Source organism: Hippoglossus hippoglossus, chromosome 7 (assembly GCF_009819705.1).
Source record: "Hippoglossus hippoglossus isolate fHipHip1 chromosome 7, fHipHip1.pri, whole genome shotgun sequence".
Lineage (NCBI taxonomy): Eukaryota > Metazoa > Chordata > Actinopteri > Pleuronectiformes > Pleuronectidae > Hippoglossus > Hippoglossus hippoglossus.
The window spans coordinates 16,660,580-16,681,365 of NC_047157.1; the positions used below are offsets into that span (position 1 = coordinate 16,660,580).

General features: G+C 45.1%; 1 protein-coding gene across 1 annotated transcript in view; it reads left to right on the forward strand.

The window, feature by feature from the left end:
- Positions 1-3,944: 3,944 nt before the first annotated feature.
- The window catches only part of LOC117764001 (leucine-rich repeat-containing G-protein coupled receptor 6), a 37,767-nt gene continuing 20,925 nt past the window's right edge, over positions 3,945-20,786 (forward strand). The window contains exons 1-2 of the mRNA XM_034589385.1: positions 3,945-5,427; positions 20,349-20,420. Coding sequence (XP_034445276.1) covers positions 5,183-5,427; positions 20,349-20,420 — 317 coding nt within the window. The 5' untranslated portion in view covers positions 3,945-5,182. The remainder of the gene's footprint in view (positions 5,428-20,348; positions 20,421-20,786) is intronic.

Consider the following 20,786-nt stretch of genomic DNA (forward strand, 5'->3'; position numbering starts at 1 on the left):
CTGTAGTTGTGACTCACGAGCCAATCAGGAGGGGGATACAGGTGACAGAAATGCATATTTTCTAATTTGGACACAAACCTCTGATGCTCTATCTCTCCAGCCTCCAGATGCAGTGCTTTGCTGAACTCCATGACCCACAGAAACACACAGGGATATAACTGATATAACTGCCCACTTGCCAGCAACCCCTCCTCTACAACTCTCGCATGCCCCACCCTTGCATCCTCACTACCTTACCTCATCCCCCTTCCTCTGCTGCTTTTTCTTTCATTCATTCCTTTCCTTTGTACTGTGAGATGCAGAGAGGAAGAGAGGGACGGGGGGAGGGATGGAGTGAAGGAGAGGGACCTTTTGTTGGCTTTCAGGTGGTTTCACATGAAAAGCCAGAGCACACACCTTGGTTGACGCCACCGGCCACTGCGTCTCACTTACTTCCGCTGAGTATACCTGAGTTGGCCTTCAATCGCTGCACAGCTCAGGCATGCACAAATACAGACACAGGCACATTTGAGAGCGCACTCATCTGTCGACATGCACATACAGGTGTGCACAGATACACACACACACACTTATGCCGACTCTTGGCAAGTTTAGATTGGAAAGGTGCTTGTGGGTGTTGGGGGAGGGGTGGGGAAGACATTTTGGGTGTGTGCGGAGTGGTGGGTGTTGGTGGGCGAGGGGTGGGTGCGGAGGTGAGGTTGGATGGAGTGTGTGTATTGGGGGGGTTGATTGCACGGCTACTTTCTCTTACTGCAAGGAGCTTGCATAGCCTTGTGTGTGTGTGTGTGTGTGTGTGTGTGTGTGTGTTTTATTCCCAGGTAGACCACGGTGAGTGCTCTCAAGTTAGTGTCAGGTGTCAGGTAGCTACTTGTCTTTGTGTCTTCAAGGCTGCCGTTGCTTGGATAGTGTTTACAGCCCAGGGAGCACGGTGGAGAGGGGGGGATGATGGGGGAGTAGAGGGGAGACAGCACCGGCTTTGATCTGATGCAGACTGTTTGATAGCGTGTAGGTGAGTGAGAGGGGTGAGTGTGAGAAAGAGGGAGGGAGGGAGAGAAGGAATATAAGTGCATGCATTCTTTATCCGTGGCATGTTGGATTCTGCACACTCACCTAAAAACTGTGAGTTTGAGCCATTCATTTAATGCAGGGCCGGGCCAAGCCTCTTTGGGGCAACAAGCAGAGGAGGCTCACATCAAATGCCGCATGTCACTTGAAGCATTTATTGCAAACCAGACGCATCACAGAGCAAGAAGCAGTACCAAGGAGCAAATGTGATCAAACTGCTGTTTTTCTTACAAAGTGATGTGAGGACATGCAGGGAAATAGAACACTGACATATTGTGGTACACATTTTCCGATGTTGTTGGTGCGTGTCGCCCTTAACGCTACTGGAAGAAGCAACTTAGTTTAGTGAAAAGCAAGTGATTCCAATCCGCTAATGGTGAACATCAAGCTACATGATGACACACATGAGCGTGTCCTGAGAAGCACCAGACAAAACCACAACATCAACAACACCCATAATCCCAATGTCAGACTGCATCCTTTGATTTCTGCTGACAGGCCACACAAGTATTAACTACCTCAAACAGCAAGCACATTAGAGTAGTTATGATTGCTGTGTCAGCAAAAAGTCTTAACCCAAGACCCTGGAGGTGACAAGACCTTGTCCAGTTTAAAAGTTGGGTTGGCAAGTGCAGGGTACATACAATTGCAGGTGATACGTCCCGTCCCCTCTCCGAAACAAATGAACGCAAACTGACTGACAACTGCTAGAAGCCGACCTTTCAGTGACTCGCTCACTAACCTATGGCTTCAGTGTTTATTACCGTCCTGCGAGGGCCACAGACACCGACATTAAGAGCGTTTCAACAATTAGGCTGAAGAGTTTCAGAAACAATTAGTCAACCAAACCTTTAGTTTGATTTGAACTTTTCCACCTCAAAAAGTTGAACTGCTGACGCCTTGGCATCAGTAGCAGCTTGGCTCATAAGGTAGGGAAATGCACTTCAATGCCCCAGGTTTAGTACAAAATAGACCAGTATTAACATAATTTGAGACACACAAAAACTAAACTTAACCTCTAAACATAATTATACTGTCAATACTGTTTTTTGTCGAGGGCAAAGGTGAACAGGAAGCTTGTCAATCAAGAAGAAACTGAATACATCTAGAAAGTCAATACAGTTTAGTGAGTGGAGCTGCTACTTAACCCTTAAATAAATGGACTAAGGAGATAAATGGGTTTATCCTACCTATCCTACGTATTTCTGGATTGTTGCAGTGTATTGTTTGATTTTAATAATGTATTTTACTGATTTGCTTGTTTTATTGGGTGTGGTGGTTTTCCCATTGGTTTGTTGTACAGTTAGTTTGGGTGGTCTGTATAGTGCACAGGAATTTTCCATAGGTATTTGTAATAATTTAGGTCATTTTACTTTATTCAGGTTGACTTGTCTATAGGGTAACAGATGACAACTAACTCTAGCTTATTTACAGCATTGATAGAAGCAGTGGAAGCTATATATCATAATTTGCATTCCTTCTGATTGCATATGAGTGGTTTACAGTCTCTCGCATATAAACCTGCACACATCCATCAAAACGGCGTCAGAACAGGTGCAATGAAAACAAACACGTACGTTATTTTTGTACCAGTAAGGAGCGCTGTGCTTGGTTGTGTGCGTATTTGTGATTGAAGGGGAGGAGGATGACAAAAAAGGAGAGGAGAGCGGGAGACAGACAGAGACAGGCAGGAGACCAGACATGCAGGTTATTACAGTATGTGTGTTTTAGGGCTCCCCCGGGGCCAGACAATTAAAGAGCATTTAAAAAGATGACAGAGCTCGGTGCGCAAGAAGGGGAGAGGTGGAGAGCCCGGGGAGTGGAAGAAGTTTGCAGGTGCATGAGGTGCATGTGCATGTTTTCGTATGTGCCCATGGGATTGAGTGTGCTCGCGGTTTTCCTGTGAAGAGTTCATACATATCTGCCTGTGTGCAACTGAAGTATTGAAAAGGGAAAGAAAGATTTATCATAAAACATCACTTGAAAACAATTTGCACAACTGACAATGGACAGAAGAAGCAATAACAGACACACAGCTACAAAGAGGAGGAAAAAAGAGAAGAGAGAGAGCAAGAGAGAACAGCTCTGAAAGAGTTTTTGTGGGGCCATAACAAAGGCCCCTCAGAAAACACAGTGGCACAGGAATGTTAATTAATTAATGAGAAACTATTCAGCCTACAGAGAATTGTGGAGAAAGAACGACAGAGAAGGAGAGAGACAGAGCAACATACAGGACGAATGGAGCTGTAAAAAAAAACAACTCAAACTGGGTTTAGAGACATTTAGTAATGAATGTAATCATAAATTTACTTTGGCTTTGCATGTGTGCATTTGCGTGCGCATAAATGTGCTGCTGCTGCTGAATTAAATCCTAATTTCCCCAAGCCTCAGATTTCCAGGAATTGAGAAATGCATTTTTCTGTTAATCCACTGGAGCTTGAAAAGATTTTACGAGCCAGAGTGGTTGTAAGATTTTATCAATTCGCCAAGGACTATGTAATCCCTCTAATAAAACATGAAAGTCACAAAAACTGGAGTTATTAGGTGCGATTAAATGCTAAACCCGTTGCTCAAGTGCATTGTGATCATCGGTTGGTATCGTGTTTTAAAATGTTTTCTTTTAGTGGAAAAAAGTCATTATCGCTCCTCCCAACTGCAACATTTTTGTTTATGCATTATTGCTTGCTGAATGGAAATCCAGTTTTTCTTGCTTTGAATTGTTATAATTACAAAATGCATCATTAGGGTCTCATGTAACATCCTGTTCTTACATGAATCGCATCCTGTCATTTATAGGCTCCTTATTGAAAAGCTCAGTTTTCATTTTTAATATTAGGTCTACGCCAGCAGGACTTATGTGCTGTAATTATAAAAAGGGCAGTTTGATGAGAACATTTTAACGATTATGTGGAAAAACACAAGTGCTTGCAGATAAACTGTGAAATATACAGGCTTTATCCCAAGGCACGTTTTCACAAATCCACAATCTTCTCTCTGTATACTAGAGTGTGTGCATGTGAAACAGATATGAGGACTACTTTGCGCCGGTCACTCATAATCTTTTCTTTTCTATGTGTGTGTGTGTGTGTGTGTGTGTGTGTGTGTGTGTGTGTGTGTGTGTGTGTGCAATCGTGACATTCCAGCAGCAGAAACCTGAGAAGGTGGGACTCACAAGACACTGGATTCTGCTCTTTCTGGGGACCGAGGGGTGCTGAAGTGTCAGAATTCCAATTTCCGAAAAAACTGTCACTCCCAGTCACACACTCTGACCCTCTGCATCTCTCTCACACAGCCAAACACACTCTGCTGCCTTCATTCTTATCCTCTGGAGCTTGCTTTTTTCCCCCTCTTTCCTCTCTTTCAGCTGTAAACACTGTCTCATTTTCTCTCAGTTCCATTCATAAGGTCCCACAAGGAGAAATCGTGTCCCACACCACTGTACTGCGTTGCCACCCCCTCCTCTCTCCTTCACCCCTTTCCCCTTCCTTTCAAACTAAACACTCACTCACTCCCTTCACAGAGAGGCAAAGTAAAACAGGCAAAAGGAAGAAAGGGAGAGAAAGAGAGGGAAGAGTTTGAGAATCACGGGCCCCTCCTACTTTTCGGAGATGCTCCAGCCCATCCCTAAATTGTGGGCCAATGAGGGTGGCTCATTCACAACTCATGCAGTCCTTCTACAATAGGTAAGGAGAGAGAGACAGAGAGAGGAAGAGACATTTACAAGGAGAGAGTGAGAGAGAGAGAGATAGAGAGAGAAAGGGAGGGAGAAAGAGTGACTGTGTTTGGGGGAGAAGGACAGTGAGAAAGGAGAGGGCAGGGTGAGAGGGAAGACAGGAAAGTGGGGAAGGAAGTTACAGCAGAGTTAACCCCTGGGAATGAAGCGGTGAAGAGAATGAAGAGATGAAGAGATGAAGAGGTAGAACTTATGACAGGGACAGACTTTCAGTGAGGACAACCTGCACAGGAGGAAAAGATCAGTGAGGGGCTTCCAAAGGGAGACAGCAGATTTAGGACAGAGAAGAATCAGTGGAACCTCCTCATCTTATCACAGCTATCTCTTAGGACATTAGAGAGGACAAGAGAGAGTGCAACAAGACAGGAGACCCTGCTGGTGTAGATGCAGACAGGTGGACAGTCAGACATGTTGCCTGTGCTTCTGCTTCTCTGCGTGGCTGGAGGAGTTTGGGGTTCCTCCCCTGGAGTGTGGGGGTACGGACGGGTCCAGGACAGACAGGGGCCGCCGGCATCACTTTGCCCGTCTCCATGTCAGTGTGAGGAAGATGGGATATTCGTCATGGCGGACTGCTCAGAGTTGGGACTATCATCTGTGCCAGCCAACCTCAGCCCCCTCACCACTTACCTGTGAGTAACACATGCTACTGTTGAGTTAGGGTGCTTGATCTTGTCCTGTTTCATCTTCACCTTTCCACATGCAGGCCTCTGACTGTGTCCTGCATTTCCTTGACCTTTTGCCATTCTTGCCTTGTGTTTCCACTTTGTGTGTCATCCTGAAACCTTCTACTTGATCCCTAAACCTCCTATCATGCATTGTGGTACCAACTCATCTGATATGAAAAAATGAAAACTTGACTGCCAATAGTGAGTCCCAACTTAAACATTAATTTGGAAATGAAAATACCTTGCCAAGTAAGATTAGAATCACTATACATTGCATCTGGGATTTTAAAAATAGAGCAGTGGGCAACAGTCAGTTGGATGTGTTACCAGGAAACAGTGCGTAGATAAAAACGGACTGGGGCCAAGTGGGAACATGTGTGTGTGTGTGAGAATGTTCGTGTGCGGACCACTATAGCAAAATTACTTGACCACTTCGTTCAGTGTCAGGTTTCCGAGCGCCAACTGGAGACCCAGCGTGAGAGTGTGTGTGTACATGAGCATGTGTGTGCCTTTGTGTACATGTATGCATGAGTGCTTGTGCTTGTGTGTCTGTGTATGTCTTCTTCTAGATACTTTTCAATATCCTGAATATACAGTAAACATACTTGTATATATATATAAATATATAACAGACTGAATTTACATATTCAGTATATTATATATGAGTAGGCATAAGTTGCAAGCACATGACAAGCATGTGTTTGTGTGTGTGTGTGAGGAAGAGTTTGTGCAAAGATGTCTAAATATGTTTGGGATTAAAGGTGGAGTAAGAAATTCAGGAGAAAGACTTTTAATATTTGAACTCAACAGCAAAATAAATGCACCCCCCCCATCAGTGCTCCTGCAGTAGCCCCGCCCCCCAAATTCATGGATGTGCATCGATAAGACAACGACACAATGGTGAAATACTAAATGTTTTATATGGCCTGGAAGTGGATACTGTCGGCTAAAGCAAAAACTTAGAGGTAAAAATGTCATCAAATAAAACACTTAAAAAATGCAAAACCTAATGGAGTAAAATGTGTTGTTTAGATATTATTATTTATTTTTTTACAAAGCTGAATCATTGGTTTGTAGCTCAGCTAACCAAGAAGGTAACGTAACCTGCCACAACATTTTGAATTATGCATCCAACAAATAAACTTTTATATTTAGACCTTGTGGCTTTAAAACCTATCACATATGATGATATGGAGCAAATAACAAGATAAGCAAACAGTTGTCACAATTGCCGTTTCAAAGTTAGCATGCACAGAACATGTGAAGGAGCACGATGATACTGATAGCAATACTCACAAAACTCCTGGTACTATAGGTAACATCATACCAACAACTTGGCAAACTAGAAATATCCTTGGGCAAGAACTTTAACATTACCTGGCACACAGATTTGGCACCTGTACCTGCTTGCTAGTTAACCCAGTAATTAGCTAACCAGCTGGTGAGGTGGCTATCGCATTAACAAACGGTAACCCACCTATTAAGCAGAAACAACCTCTGCAAATGTCTTTATGCCTTTCTACTCACTGAGATCTCTCCACCATAATCCATAAAAGCCGTTTTATGACATGACCTCTGGGTGAAATCCGGAGAATTGGCTGCTGACTTTATCCGCAGTTTGCCTTTCACGTGCGTTATTCAGGCGAGAGGTGGAGCAGCCAGGTGCAGAAGACAGAGGCAGAAAGTGACGAATTAACTTCGCTGCGTAGATCATGTGGTTACAGGATCCCGTCACTGTCGTCGTCTCTTATCACCACAAACTCTCTTGACATCTTCGTCGGCGTCTTCTACGCGTATGGCACCGCTTTTTCACAAGGAGATATTTGTTTTTCTTTTTTTTCTTTTTGCGTCTCATCATCATCAACCCCCCATTCACTTGCGGTGAATCCAGCTTGGATCCCCTGATGTGTTCACATATCAAATTCTCAAGGATTTCTACAGACATTATACTAGGAAGCCAGGCAGATAAAGTCCGTAGAAACTGTGGAGCGTCTCACTTGGACATTTGTGTTCACACATGCACGTCCTCCAGAGAAAATATGGAGGAACTGCAGAGTTCAGAGAATGTCTGAAAGCAGTTTAAGACTCATGGGAGAAATCTCTGTGGTCTTTCAAGTCGGCTGCCATATCTCCCATTTACAGAGCCAAGGTTGTGTAGGAACACCAGATTTTTATCAGAATACACAGAATCAATATTGAATTAGAATCGCTTACTCCACCCTTTGATGATCTGTTTTAGTCTACATACATGCAACTTACTGTTTTGTAATACTAAAACTCAATAACTAAAAAGGTGAGAATTGTTGGCATTTTACCAAGGAAACTCTTAATTCTTTATTTTGATTGATAAATTGACAAAATTGTTTATTTGTGGGACTTAATTTGCAAAAGCTGACAGCTCAATTTTAAAATATGATTAGTGATTAGTTATGCTTGAAAGCTCAATTGGAGCACCTGGCAGATTACTAAACATACTGTAAGTACCATTAAAACATGATTATTAACATTATTCATCAATATTTTTTTTATTTTACTATAAAAAGTTGGGGAAATCAAGCCCACTTCCAAAACACCACCCTGCTGTGGCCTACAGCCAGATCTTTCAAATTGCCTCACTGCGTAAGGCTCTGAGGATAGATTATAGGCACTCTGTGATAACTGATATTGAAGTGATAGAAGTCGAATCCAGGAAACAGGGTGTGATAGAGCAGTTGCTCACTAGGGGCTCTGCAAGTATTACAGGAGTGGAGGGATACAAGTCAGAGGGAGTGAGGAGAGATCAACAGTTTATGTTGCTAACGACTTTTAAAGAGGGACATAAAGGAAAGACAACTCCACTTGACTGATGCCCAACTCTGCAGCTGTCATGTGAGCCTGGGACTCCAGATATCACTGTGGCCATTTGAACGTTAAAACACATGTAGAGTTTATGGTGTTGCTAACCTCATCCAGGAATCACAAAGGGCATGCCACACAACTAGGCCAGCACATACACATGCACACACACACGCATACGCCAACACACACACACACACACACACACACACACACACACACACACACACACACACACACACACACACACACTGGAAGTGACTCAAAGAGGAAGAGTGTCGAGCCTCTTAGTCCTCCTCTAATATAAAAACAGTGATGACCTGAAACTCCCTCTTTGGAAATCTACTCTGCTCTTAAATGAACCACTATAGCCACGCACACACCCACACATGCACATGCGCGCACAACCACACACACACACGCTCTCTCTCTCTCTCTCTCTCTCTCTCTCTCTCTCTCTTCCTCACACACACACACACACGAGTAATTGTTCATTTCCCGTCGTTACCTAACGATGGAACTGGACCAATTAGTGAGTTTGAGGGCTGATTTAGAATAAGATAAATAAACTCAGCGACCAACCGCACATGCCCACACACATGCAAACACACATTACTGCAGACGAGAGAAGGAGGGAATGTAGGGCAGCAGGAGAGATGCCGCAACAAATTAAGATACCGCACACAAGAGTCGCAGATTTCTCGTTTGCCTTGCTGATAAAAATCATCAAACGCAAACAAAACAACATCCCCTCCCTAACCCTGCCCACATGCACACACACACACACATAACCCAGAACATTGCACAGCAGGCCAAAGTTTCTCATTTCATCCTGGAGTATAAAAGGTTACAACAGCGGAGAGCCGGTCCAGTCCCCACCAGGATCTGTCAAACCGTCCAGCACGCCCCACTGTGCAATGGAGGCTGGATTAGCCTTCCGGCACATACTGTAGGCTGCCGAGGTCACAGAGATTTGCTTGGGAACAGTCCACATTACAAACCACATCCACATAACGCTGTGAAAGTATATGACATCATCCACCCATGTCATTGGAGAGCTCTTCAAAGTGAGCGCAACTGTACGTGCTATAGAAACCAAAGGGGGCAATCCAGGCTATGAATGCTTCTCTCCATTTTCTTGGACGACTCCAATCCATAAAGGTAGAAACATAATTAAATTATCATCAGAGAAAAAAAACTATTATAACAAAATAGTGAGGTGAATGCAGGTTTACTCTGCAAAGGAATTCAACTCTTCGAAGGCAAAGATGCTTCAAGCAACTCATAACAAAGTGGGTAGAGATTTATGGCAATAATCGTTTCCGTGGGCAACGCATAAAATGAGCTGTCATATGAAACGCTTTGAAAGTACTTCTCTTTGATATCAGATTAGAGAGGAAAAACACTGCCCGAGGGTGTGTGTCTGTTCGGGGTGATGTGCGTGCATGTGTGTTGATGTGTGATGAGTTGGAGAACACTATGTGCATCGGGGTTTGGTGCTGTTTTATGTGTAGCTGCAAGCAAAGTAACATAAGAGATGGCTCCACAGTGACACGATAAGTAGGCTGTCTATCACAACTGTTGGCCGAGGTGCAAGAGAATTAGTCAGCTGACCCCTAATAGATTTACACCTATTTAGGAAAGAATTTAATTGTGATGAAAGTAAGTTATAAGTTCATGCTCTGGCTGCTGTGATATCCTGTACATAAAAAGTCAGTTTTGGAAGGTTGTCAGGTGCTTATGTTTACACATCTCACGTTTCTCTCAGCAGTGTTCACTGTGTGCACACAGGTGTGTGAGAGGGATGGAGTGTGTGTGCATTCGCTTGTGAGTCTGAGGCTGGAGTTGAGCACCGATTAGGTGATGCTTTGTGGTAGTGGTGAGTGCGGCGAATGTCTAACTGTGTTTTAACCAAGGCCAGAAAACCACGACGAACGCATTACTAGACAGAGGAAAATCATGGAGTGTGCAAACGCATTCATATGTGTGTGTGTGTAAAGACCACCCAGACTGCTGAGGGTTTTTTTAGTCAGTGGAGGTGAAGCATGAAAAATTGAAGGAGGCAAGATGAAGAAAAAGTGATAGAAACTGACAACGCGAAGGGCGAAGGATTCAAAATCGTGACAGAAAAATATGAATAGGAAGATTTTTGAAGACTTAGGTCAAGTTTAAGCAGGAGAGCGCGCCCACTCACACACAAGCATGCAAAAACACATGCGCATACTTTACGTACACATGCAGGAGAAAACATCCTGCCTCTTTGTGGTGGCCGAGACTGTAACAGTCGTGTGCGTGTCATTTAGCCATTATGTTGATGGAACGATTCCTATCATGAGCAACCGGGGGTCATACTGTAAACAGCATGTCTGAGAGAGTGAGACACACACACATGAAAAGAGGGAGATGTTGTGAGGGATGGAGGGGGGAGGAAGAGTTGAGGGGAATGAATGAACAAAAATAAGAAAATTGCAGAGAGAAAAGAGAACTGTGTGTGTGTGTGTGTGTGTGTGTGTGTGTGTGTGTGTTGTCAATGGAGGGTCCTCTATACAGCCGCTATCAGCTCCAGCATCAGTGTCCTGGCTCCAGGCGTCTATGGTAGCCCCCCACCTCAACTACACTTCCCTCTCTCCCTCTCTCTGTCTATCCGTCTCCCCCAACCTATTCTGCTTTCCTCACCTGTTCCCTCTGGCCCCCCTTTAGTTAGAAGAAGAATCCATACATTAAGAGCTTGAGTGTGTGTGCGTGTGTGTGTGTGTATTTCTTCAGAGCAGGTGTTGAAGCTGCTCATACAGCGCTAAGTGCAAATGTATGATCACTGATGTGCAATGTGCTCCTCAGAAATTCAAAATGAGTGCATATAGCTCAGGGCAGCGGGCTGGAAAAGGGAAGGATGTGTACCCAAGCCAAATGGTGTAAATGTTTTCAAGGTGTGTGTATGAGGAGGTGTGTTGGATCTAAGCCGACGAACTGCCAGCTGTGATCAGAGTTGGAGAAGAGAGTTGGACCTCAGAATATACAGAGGAAGTTGGACACATGCGATCACAGTTGGATAAAGATGCACAAATGTTTTCCTTTCTCATTTCCTTCAATCTTTTTTTTCCAGCCCTTCATTCACTCTTTTGTTGCCGACTTCCTCCCAGCAAGGTTGAAGTGTTTGCCTCAACGTGTCTCTCCTAAACTCCCTGGAGGCCCTGCAGTGAACAGAAGAAAAAGCCACTTCCGCCTGCAACAAAAGTGATATTTATGCCAGAAGGGTGTTGGGGAGAAGGGATAGGCAGTTAGCGTCGCAGTGCAGTGGTTTGTGGTTTCCCGAGAGCAACCTGGGAGGCTTTTAAATGTCGCTCAGGGACAGACGGCAGGTAGGCAGGTAGGTCGACAACAATGGAAACAATGAAAATTCCCTTAGGAGCGGCAGGCAGAGGCCATAGTGTGCTCCACCGCTCCATATCCTGTCCTTTAGAAAAACGTAGAAAGCAATCACGACACGAGATCTCGGAGAGAACTAGGGTGGAGGAGACAGGGATCAGGGAAGTGAAGTGGAGTATGTCTTTGGACTGTGTGCACATGAGCCTGCATGTCACAAGCCGACGTGGACTCCACAGAACGGTGGTTGGTATTTGTTGGGGTCAGAGCCGTGCTCGTTGACTGAATGTGTGAATCTGTATGTTTCGTGTGATCGCAGCATGACGACACAGGGGCTGTGGAATGTGCTCCCTGTGACGTGTGTTTGAAGGGTGAAGGGCTGCCTCTGACTGAGAGGATTCAGAACGCCTGCATGGCCCAGATTCCTACTCAGCCCCTTTCCAACCCTGGAAATCCATGGGAATGTGAGTGTGTGTGTGTGTGTGTGTGTGTGTGTGTGTGTGTGTGTGTATGTGTATGTGCATGATTTGCACTAGCCCTCTTATTTCCACTACAGAGAAGGCATTGTCCTATCCTGGGCCGGGCCACGACAAATGTCCCCAACTGTCCTGGTGTACATACATGCATATGTGTGCATCTATACGCATGTGCACCCATGACCCATTCAAGCTGTCATTTGTATCTGTATATGGTGGGTTAGATAACACATGGGTTAGATGAGCTGTCTTAATAGTAGCAGATTGATTTAAACCAAACTTATCATTTTATGTCCCCACATATAAAAAAGTTACCTTGTCAGTCTCTTCTCTTCTCTCCCTCATGTAAAGCAAGTCAACAACAACCAGTTTGAAAAGGGCTAAAAGTGAAACCACTACCTTTTGTCAATTAAAAAGGAAAGAGGACTCGGCTACTGATTAACTTCCTTATTTTTTATTTTTTTATTGTTTTTAAAATTCTAATTAACAAAACAGATTTTACTTGTCAGATTTATTACAAGGCATAATTAATGTGCTACAGTAATACATGAGAATGCATGTACATGCATACAGTGCTGATAGCAGTACGTGTAAGACATAGCTCTCTAAGTTCCCTCTGTAGCTCAACATGAGTCTGTCTCTGCCTATCTGTGTGATCACTGGCCAGGCCTGCCGACTAAAGTGGCTCATGTGGGGTTGGCAGTGTGCAGGTGATGACTAGTAAGAGCTAATGATACTTAATGCTGTTTCCAGCAGTACACACACACACACACACGCACTGCAAGACCTTCATGTGCACATTACACACAAAGAAACACATTGCACAAGCATGGATATATGAACACATATCCGTTCTTCTACACACACACACACACACACACACACACACACACACACACACACACACACACACACACACACACACACACACACACACACACACACACACATGCTAACGTAATGATGGGTAATGGCCTGTCCAATCTCCCTGTGTAGCATCAAAGCATCCCATAGAGCAGTGCTGATACAGTGAAAAGCAAGAAGGGATTAGGTTGGGAGAATGGACCACTGGTACAGGAGTTAGCTGAGGAGAACAAATAAGCTATTACAGACACACTTAAATGTCAAACACCTCAGGGGACACGCACACAGCGCATCGCCAAACGTGGGTATAACGGCTCAGGAATGTCCAGAGGGTGGAAGACGGGATGCGGAAAACAGAAGGTGAAGAGGTGAACGAGGAGGGAAAGAGGAAGGAGTGATAAAATCTTTTTTTCAGAGGTCTTAATTGTGGAGTTTTAGGTTAACTGACCTGAATGCAGAAACAGCAGTCAGGTCACTGTGAGGCTATAAGGCAATATTATTACTTGTTGCTACGACTGGACACAGGTGTATTTTCCATCTGTTTTAAAGGGAGGCTGGAGGCAGCTCTGCCACTGCAGCACTTCTGCAACTGAAACCAGACTCGCTCACGTCTCTATAACATGTCTGAGAAGGAGCAAAAGAGGAAATCTGGACTTTTTACATGCATGGCAAGGGGCCAAGCTAAATCTCTTTAAACCAACAGCAGCCACATGTCCTCATTGGTATGGGGTAAGATTTCATCGGGTGCTGATCTAAGTTCAGTTCTAGATGTTATCCGCGGATGCTGTTAAATATATGGAGCAGATGAGCTGATCATAGATCTGTGAGTGCAGCAGTTAAGGAGGGAGCGAGAGCCAGGAGCGGATTTGAGCAGTCTTCTAACTAGATCCAGTGTCCTCCTGTTTCTGCCATTCAACCAAATGAAGTCATAATAGAGCCTGACACTAATACTCATCGGGTTTCATTTACTGTTGTATCCACTGCTGAGAATCTGCCTTGAATCAGTGTGCAGGAAAAAAAAAACACCTCTGTAAGAGATACCTTTTCAGGATTTTTGGAAAAGTGGTGAAATTTGTAACCCTGTTCCGCACATAAGTGGCATGTGTTTGTCCTGTGTTCTTGAGACAGGTTTTTTTTACTCTGATTTGGGAAGAAGCAATGGGTCATGTGACAAACCCATATGAAAGTCAGATAAAACGTACATGCCGAACAACAGATAAGTGACAATGGGCAGGGCTAGGAATGCCTCTCTGCCTTCCAAAGCTATGTGCTACCCACAACAGCTGCCTGTCAGTCCTGTCCACATGTTGGAGTTAGTTGTATGTTGTGTAGCGCCGACTGTTCCAACACTTCCTGTTCCATTACTTAAGTGCTTGACCTTTCACCCCCCCCACACACACACCCCTGGTCTCATGACAGGGTGTGTGTGTGTGGGAGGACAAGGAACGGACACAGAGTGTGTCCATGTATGTGTGTATGTGTGTGTGCAGTATACCAGCGTATGAATAAGTCCCAGGGGGCATGAATATGTTTCCCATGACATGGCCTCAGACTAAACAGCCGCTCTCTCTACCCAGACATCCGCCTGTCATTCTCGGCAAAACCACAACGAGCAGGAAAGGGCACAAAACATGGGAACACAAAAACATAGACGCATCTCCCTTTTTCTGCCTTGTTATCTCGTCTTTTCTCTTCCTCCCTCCCTCCCTCCCTCTCTGTGGCCCTGCTCTTTTGTGGCCCGGTCCTCTCCGTGGCCCTCCTTGTCCAGGTGAAAGACTTCTCCTCACCCTCTCCCTCGCTCTTTGTGCCCCGTGAATGAGAAAAAAAGGGAGAATAAGAGAGGCAAAGATAAAGAGAGAGTGCCTTCGGACACAAAGGGCAGTGTACCCCTCCCAGGAAGTCTGAGAGAGAGGGAGAAAAAAAAAAGCCCCACATCTTTAGAGGAAGGAGGAGGGCAGGACAGCATTGTACCCTCCTTCCTGACTCTTTGTGTGTGTATGTGTGCGTGTCTGTGTATGTGTGCGTGTCTGTCTGTGTGTGTGTGTGTGTGTGTGTGTGTGTGAATGTGTGTGTGTGTGTGTGTGCAACCTCATGTGTGACTGCGAGAGAAACTGAAGTCAGTCTATTCAGATATAAAAAAGAAGCAAACACACTTAGTCTTCACCCTCACTCAAAGTACACACACACGCTTTTTCTGTCTCTGTCGCTCACACACACACAAACACACACAACCGTTTAGGCCCTCTTTAAGGCGGCGCCCGAGCATTGACTACCAGTTGCATTGTATGGCATAAAAGATCCCCTTTCATCGTGGCCTTAACTGTTTCAAAGAGCTAAGCAGAGAGGATCTATCTGGATCCAACTGAAGACATTACTGTCATAGTTACTGTAAAAGACAGCCAAGGTGTGGCTCAGCCGCTGCTAATGCAGAACTCCTGCCCTCAGGGCAAGACTCGAGTTGTTGATTTCCACTAAAGATCTATTACTCTAATGTTCCTCACAGATAAGCTGCCTTCAAAGGCTCAGAGCTTACTGCCATTATTGGCTGTTTGTTTGGTAAGAGTCTCCACCTGAGCGAGGGAGAAAGGAATTGGCAGGAGGGAGCAGAAGAAAGAGAGAGCAGAGGAGGAAGTGAAAAGGAAGGCCTCAGGATACATGGCTCTTGTGCAGTGATTTTGTGTGTGTGTGTGTGTGTGTGTGTACTGTATATGTAAGAGAGACAGTTATGAAAAACATCCCTCTCAAGGGCAACAATGTAAGCCTGTTTGTTTACATGCTTTCGCCTGCATTGTTATGTATGGTACCTGCATGCAATTTCATGCTTGAACAACATGCCAGAAACTTTTCCATATTTTTTACTTCAAGTCAACAGAATTCTCCGAAGTGAAATGGATCAAACCATCTCTCCTCCTGCTGCTCCTGTCTCCGCTTTGTCTCGCTGACACATTTCTGCGCCGATGCTAGAAACACACCTGACTGATGATCACATCAGTCTGAGGGTGTATTCACTCACCAGGGTGGTCTATATCATCCACCTCACAAAAGCCACCCGGGGGCCTGGAGTGTGTATGGGTCCCGGTGGATGTTGCGTGGGTGTGTGTGTGTCTGTGAACATAAACAAGGGTGTTTTTCATATGATGTGGCCAGTTGTTTTGCTGCGCTAAATCACCAGCTCTTGTCAGAAACGCTTCCAGTTTGAAATCGGCTACAATGGAGCTGAGGGCACATTCACACCCACACACACACACACTGGCTTTGATCACAGGAGCGATAACATACTTCAGTAGTTCTGTTGACGGCGAAGAGGAAATATGATGAATCACATTATTGTAACTACTGGACTGTGTAACTCCACGCTCCAGTTGAAATTTGAAACACAGATGGGGAGAAAGCGTGAGTGTCGGCGATAGAGTGGCATAAGAGAGAGGGAGAGAAAAGGGCCACGGCTGATGAATGGACTTGTACCTCTGCTTCTTCATGCTTCTGTTCCCCCCTTAAGACAGGCTCCTTGCCATACTTACTCTATTCATCACAGCATAAAGCGGTCTAATATCCAGTGTTTTACCTTTCTTCCCATGCCAAACCCTCTTCTCTTACACTCAAACGCACACACTCGTGCACACACTTTGGAGAGGAAGGACAAAGATCTGTCAGACCACGTTGTGTATCTGCTACAGAAATTTTTTTTTCTCCTGCGTTTGCATAAATATTGGCATCAATTTCACCCAAGCTACTGTGCTCAAATGCACAAATTACATGCGAGCACATGAAAATCTAATTCCTCTCCAGGGAACCAGAGAGATCACTGGGGGCTTTGACACTCATTGTGCAGATTCAGAGCAAAGGGGGATAAAAAGATCAGTTGAGAGGCACATTTGTGAGTGTGTTTGTTGAGGGATGAACATGGGTCTCCGTGTCTGCATCTCCTGCTCCTATTGCTGCTCTGGAGTCTTTAGTTCGTCATTCAACGGGAGATGGAGATCTGAGGGGAGGAGATGGCCTGTGTGCCTCTGTCGGTTGAGAGATGTGTTGTTCTGCGAGCAATATCAGGCTCCTTTCTTGACGCCGCAACGGCCAAGATAGGGCAGGACAGTTCCCCTCCGAATACTCACATGAAAAATAAAGAGAACAAACCACATGACCTTTGCTTCTGTCCCTCACACACACGTGCACACACACACACACACACAGAACCGCAGAGCAATCTGTTTCCATGCACCCGGCAGAGTCCGTGTGTGATGTGGTGAAAGCGCAACCAGGGACTGTGCCCACCACATCTGCAGGCTCACTGGAAAACAATAGGGGTGTGAAAATGAGCGACAGACATCTTACCACACACACCGCAGCCACCTATAAATGGAAAGAAATATTGGACTGCACACACGGACACAGATACTGACACACTCACACACACTGGCACTCAGTCTCCCTCTCGCTCACAGGACACACACTCATGCCCATAAAACGGGGACGCAGAAAAACCCTGATTGTAATTGTGAAACTCCCATGCGCCGAGCAGCCTGCAAAATCTTTAAACGCTCCCTTTCCCATTTCTTTTGTGGCCGTTTATTTGCGTTGAAAATATCTGCACGTCACAGCGCCAGCCGACACAATGCACATGTGGTAGTCATCAATCATAATTATCATGGTTTAAAAAAGCCACAGCTGTTATTTGATTTTAAAAACAAGCCATAGTGCAGAGCCTTCCAACGATACGTCAAGTTGTCAGCGGAGGCCTTGGCCTGCGCAGCAGATACGTCTCTCTCTCTCTCCCCGGGTTCCCAATGAGTTGGTTGGAGAGCACAGCCGAGCTGAGCTGCATTCAACCTTTCCCCATGACTCACCACTGTGTGTCTTTATTTTTAAACATTTTCTCTCTCCATTGCTGCGTGTTTATTCTGTCTGAGTGAGGCCGCTGTTATGGACTTCACACAACGTTTGTTTATGGCTTCTTTAATCAGGACCAGATAATGGAGAGTTGTCTCCATCCATGGGCGCATCCCAAGAAGATTTGGGTTTTTGTGTGTGTGTGTGTGTGTGTGTGTGTGTGTGTGTGTGTGTGTGTGTGTGTGTGTGTGTGTGTGTGTGTGTGTGTGTGTGTTCCTGCGTGGCTGCGTGTGTGTGCCTGCCTGCATGTGTGGGTGTGTGTGCGTGCGTTACTATCGTTTAATGATCAACTCGTGAATGTTCCAATAAATATTTTTCTCAGTAGCAAACTCATAAAATGCACAGGATTAAGGTTTGCATGTGGTCGTGTATTTCCTGTGCCATACGTGATGTCACCCAGTCTTGATTATGTCAATTTGTTTGCTGTTACTGCTCGCGATGTCATTTCCATGGCAACTTTGTTATCACTTATATTTACCTCTGACTTTAATCAAGCAGTAGTGCATCACACTTGTATGTATTCCCAAATCTCGGCCTGGAGCCTGAGCGGACTGTGCCAAAATTGGGACAGACATGAAGCGTATAATTTACATGACATCACCACAGTGCTTTAGTGGAGAGCTTGACATGAGGTCCCAGGATAGCATCCCACATCAGCAATGGTGTTTGGGTTCGTCACTAATGAAAAGTAATACATTCTATATTATATGTTGATTTGCTATAAATTTTTATATTTAGAATTTCTTAAGAAAAGTACATTGAATTACATGACATTGGTTATAGACCTTAGATTTATACCATTTACCACTGGCATAGTTTACTTTGACTTGTAATCCCCCTCTTCTCCTCTTTTATTTGCCCGTTGCTACATTTTTACAGCATATTCCTTGCACAAGCTCATCAAAACTATTTTCCACAGTTGGCGTGAGTGTGTATTATGTCACCCCTGTCCCCGTGGTGCCCCAGCAGAGGTACAGGGACCAGCCAATCAAAGTTTAGGTCAGTAAAGGTGATTGGAGTAATGGAATTTGAAGAATAATTCACTTCCCTTGTTCTGTTAAATCATTTTGCTTCAACACTGATTGAAAACATCCGCCCTCTACATATATCTGTCCTTGAATTACACCTTGAACCACTTCCTCCGCAGTCAGACCTCCCAGGAGGGGGGCATCCGAAACAGGAAATTCCCATGCAAGGAAACTAACATGCCATTATTATGCTTTCATAAGGAAAATATTCAAAGTCAGCAGAGGCTGTAAAAAGACTGCATCATTATCTGAAACCTCATGGGAAAAGGGCACGGTAAAGATTGCAAGCTCATCACATGTGGAGAACACACCTCCTCTCACCACATCCCAGAGCCTGATGTCAAACGTCACCTCTGACAAGGTAACACAGTGTTGCCGCACCAGTTAAACTCAATTACGCACATTTTTGAACGGAGTGTTGCTGTGGGTTTTTTCCACATCCTCCCCTGAAGCTGAATATAGATCCCGCCTGAAGATAGATCCATCCAGCCCCCCGTCAGCTTGGCTGCCTTGACAAACAAACAGCCAGTGTGTCAAAACTCCCAACTGCGAAGGGCTTCTGAGAGCACAGTTTACACTTGCTAGCCCGGTGGTCTGGCTTTATGAGCAATGGTTAGTGTCATACACGCACACACACATGCAGACACTCACGCACATACAAGCCTCACTCCTAAAGACTCATGCGAGACCCCAAGGGCCGTGAAAGCAAAGAAGGGGTGACGTAACACCTCCTTGCTTTCATTGTGTTTATCAAAGCGATGACCTTACATGACTGGGGCCATAAGGTTATATATGTTTTCTACCAGAGGCTGACACATAAGATGTCCTTGTAGGTTATGCGTGCGTTGAAAGTGTGCATGTGTGTGCATGCATGCATGTATGCGAGCATCCTGCACCTCACCCTCTCTGACCGCAACACAGCTGCGTCAACACTCACCCCCCAACACACCCTCTCACGTCAGGAGTGTGTGTCAGAGAGACGGAGAGAAATGGAGTGTGTCTACGTTTCAGCTCTGAACAAAGGGGAAAGGAGGTGGTCTCCTGAGGAACCTGGGGGAGAAAAAAACAGAGGAGAGAGAGAGACGGAGAGGAAGAGAGATATAGAGGGAGACTGAGGGGTCAGATCTAAGAGTAGGTAGAATGAGACATCTGGAAAAGAGAAAGAGTCGCTGGGATGAGGAGGAAATTACAGCTGCCCAACAATGATTCATTGGGGAAAATTCTCCTCTACATCTCCTTCTCCTCCCTTTTCGTACTCCAACCTCTCTACCTAACCCTCTAACCTCTCTCTGTGTACTACTCCCACTCTCGATGATTGATCGCCACGTGAAAAGCATTTAAACATCTGCAATTTTACATGTTCCGAGCACCTTCAAGGAACATTGATAAGTTGCACATTGATTGATACGTTGACACTGATTTCTCTCTCCAGGGATCTGAGCATGAATAACATCAGCGAGATCCAGCCCAGAGCCTTCCACCGACTGCACCTGCTATCAGAACTGTAAGTACAAAATCAATCAGCTTGAGTTCGATTAATAAACCTCCATGGCCACAACTCACTAATGACAAGAAAAAGTCCTTCCCCTCGCCGCTGACATGTGCAGACGTCAGTGATGGGAATTGATGGCGCTGGCCTGCGTCTGATCTCTCCCACCAAGAAGCTGCCTGCAGCAATGTGATAGTATATCTTGGGATGTCTGTATCCGAGAGGGAGGCAAAGGGAACCTGATATTCACCCAGAGAGTAAATATATATGCTCCTTAAAGTTTTTAGAGAGTGGGATCTGTGCAGAGCATCCAAGCTGATGATTTCTTGCCCTCCTTGACTTTGTTTCTGCTGGACAGCTCCGCGGGAGCAATAGACACGT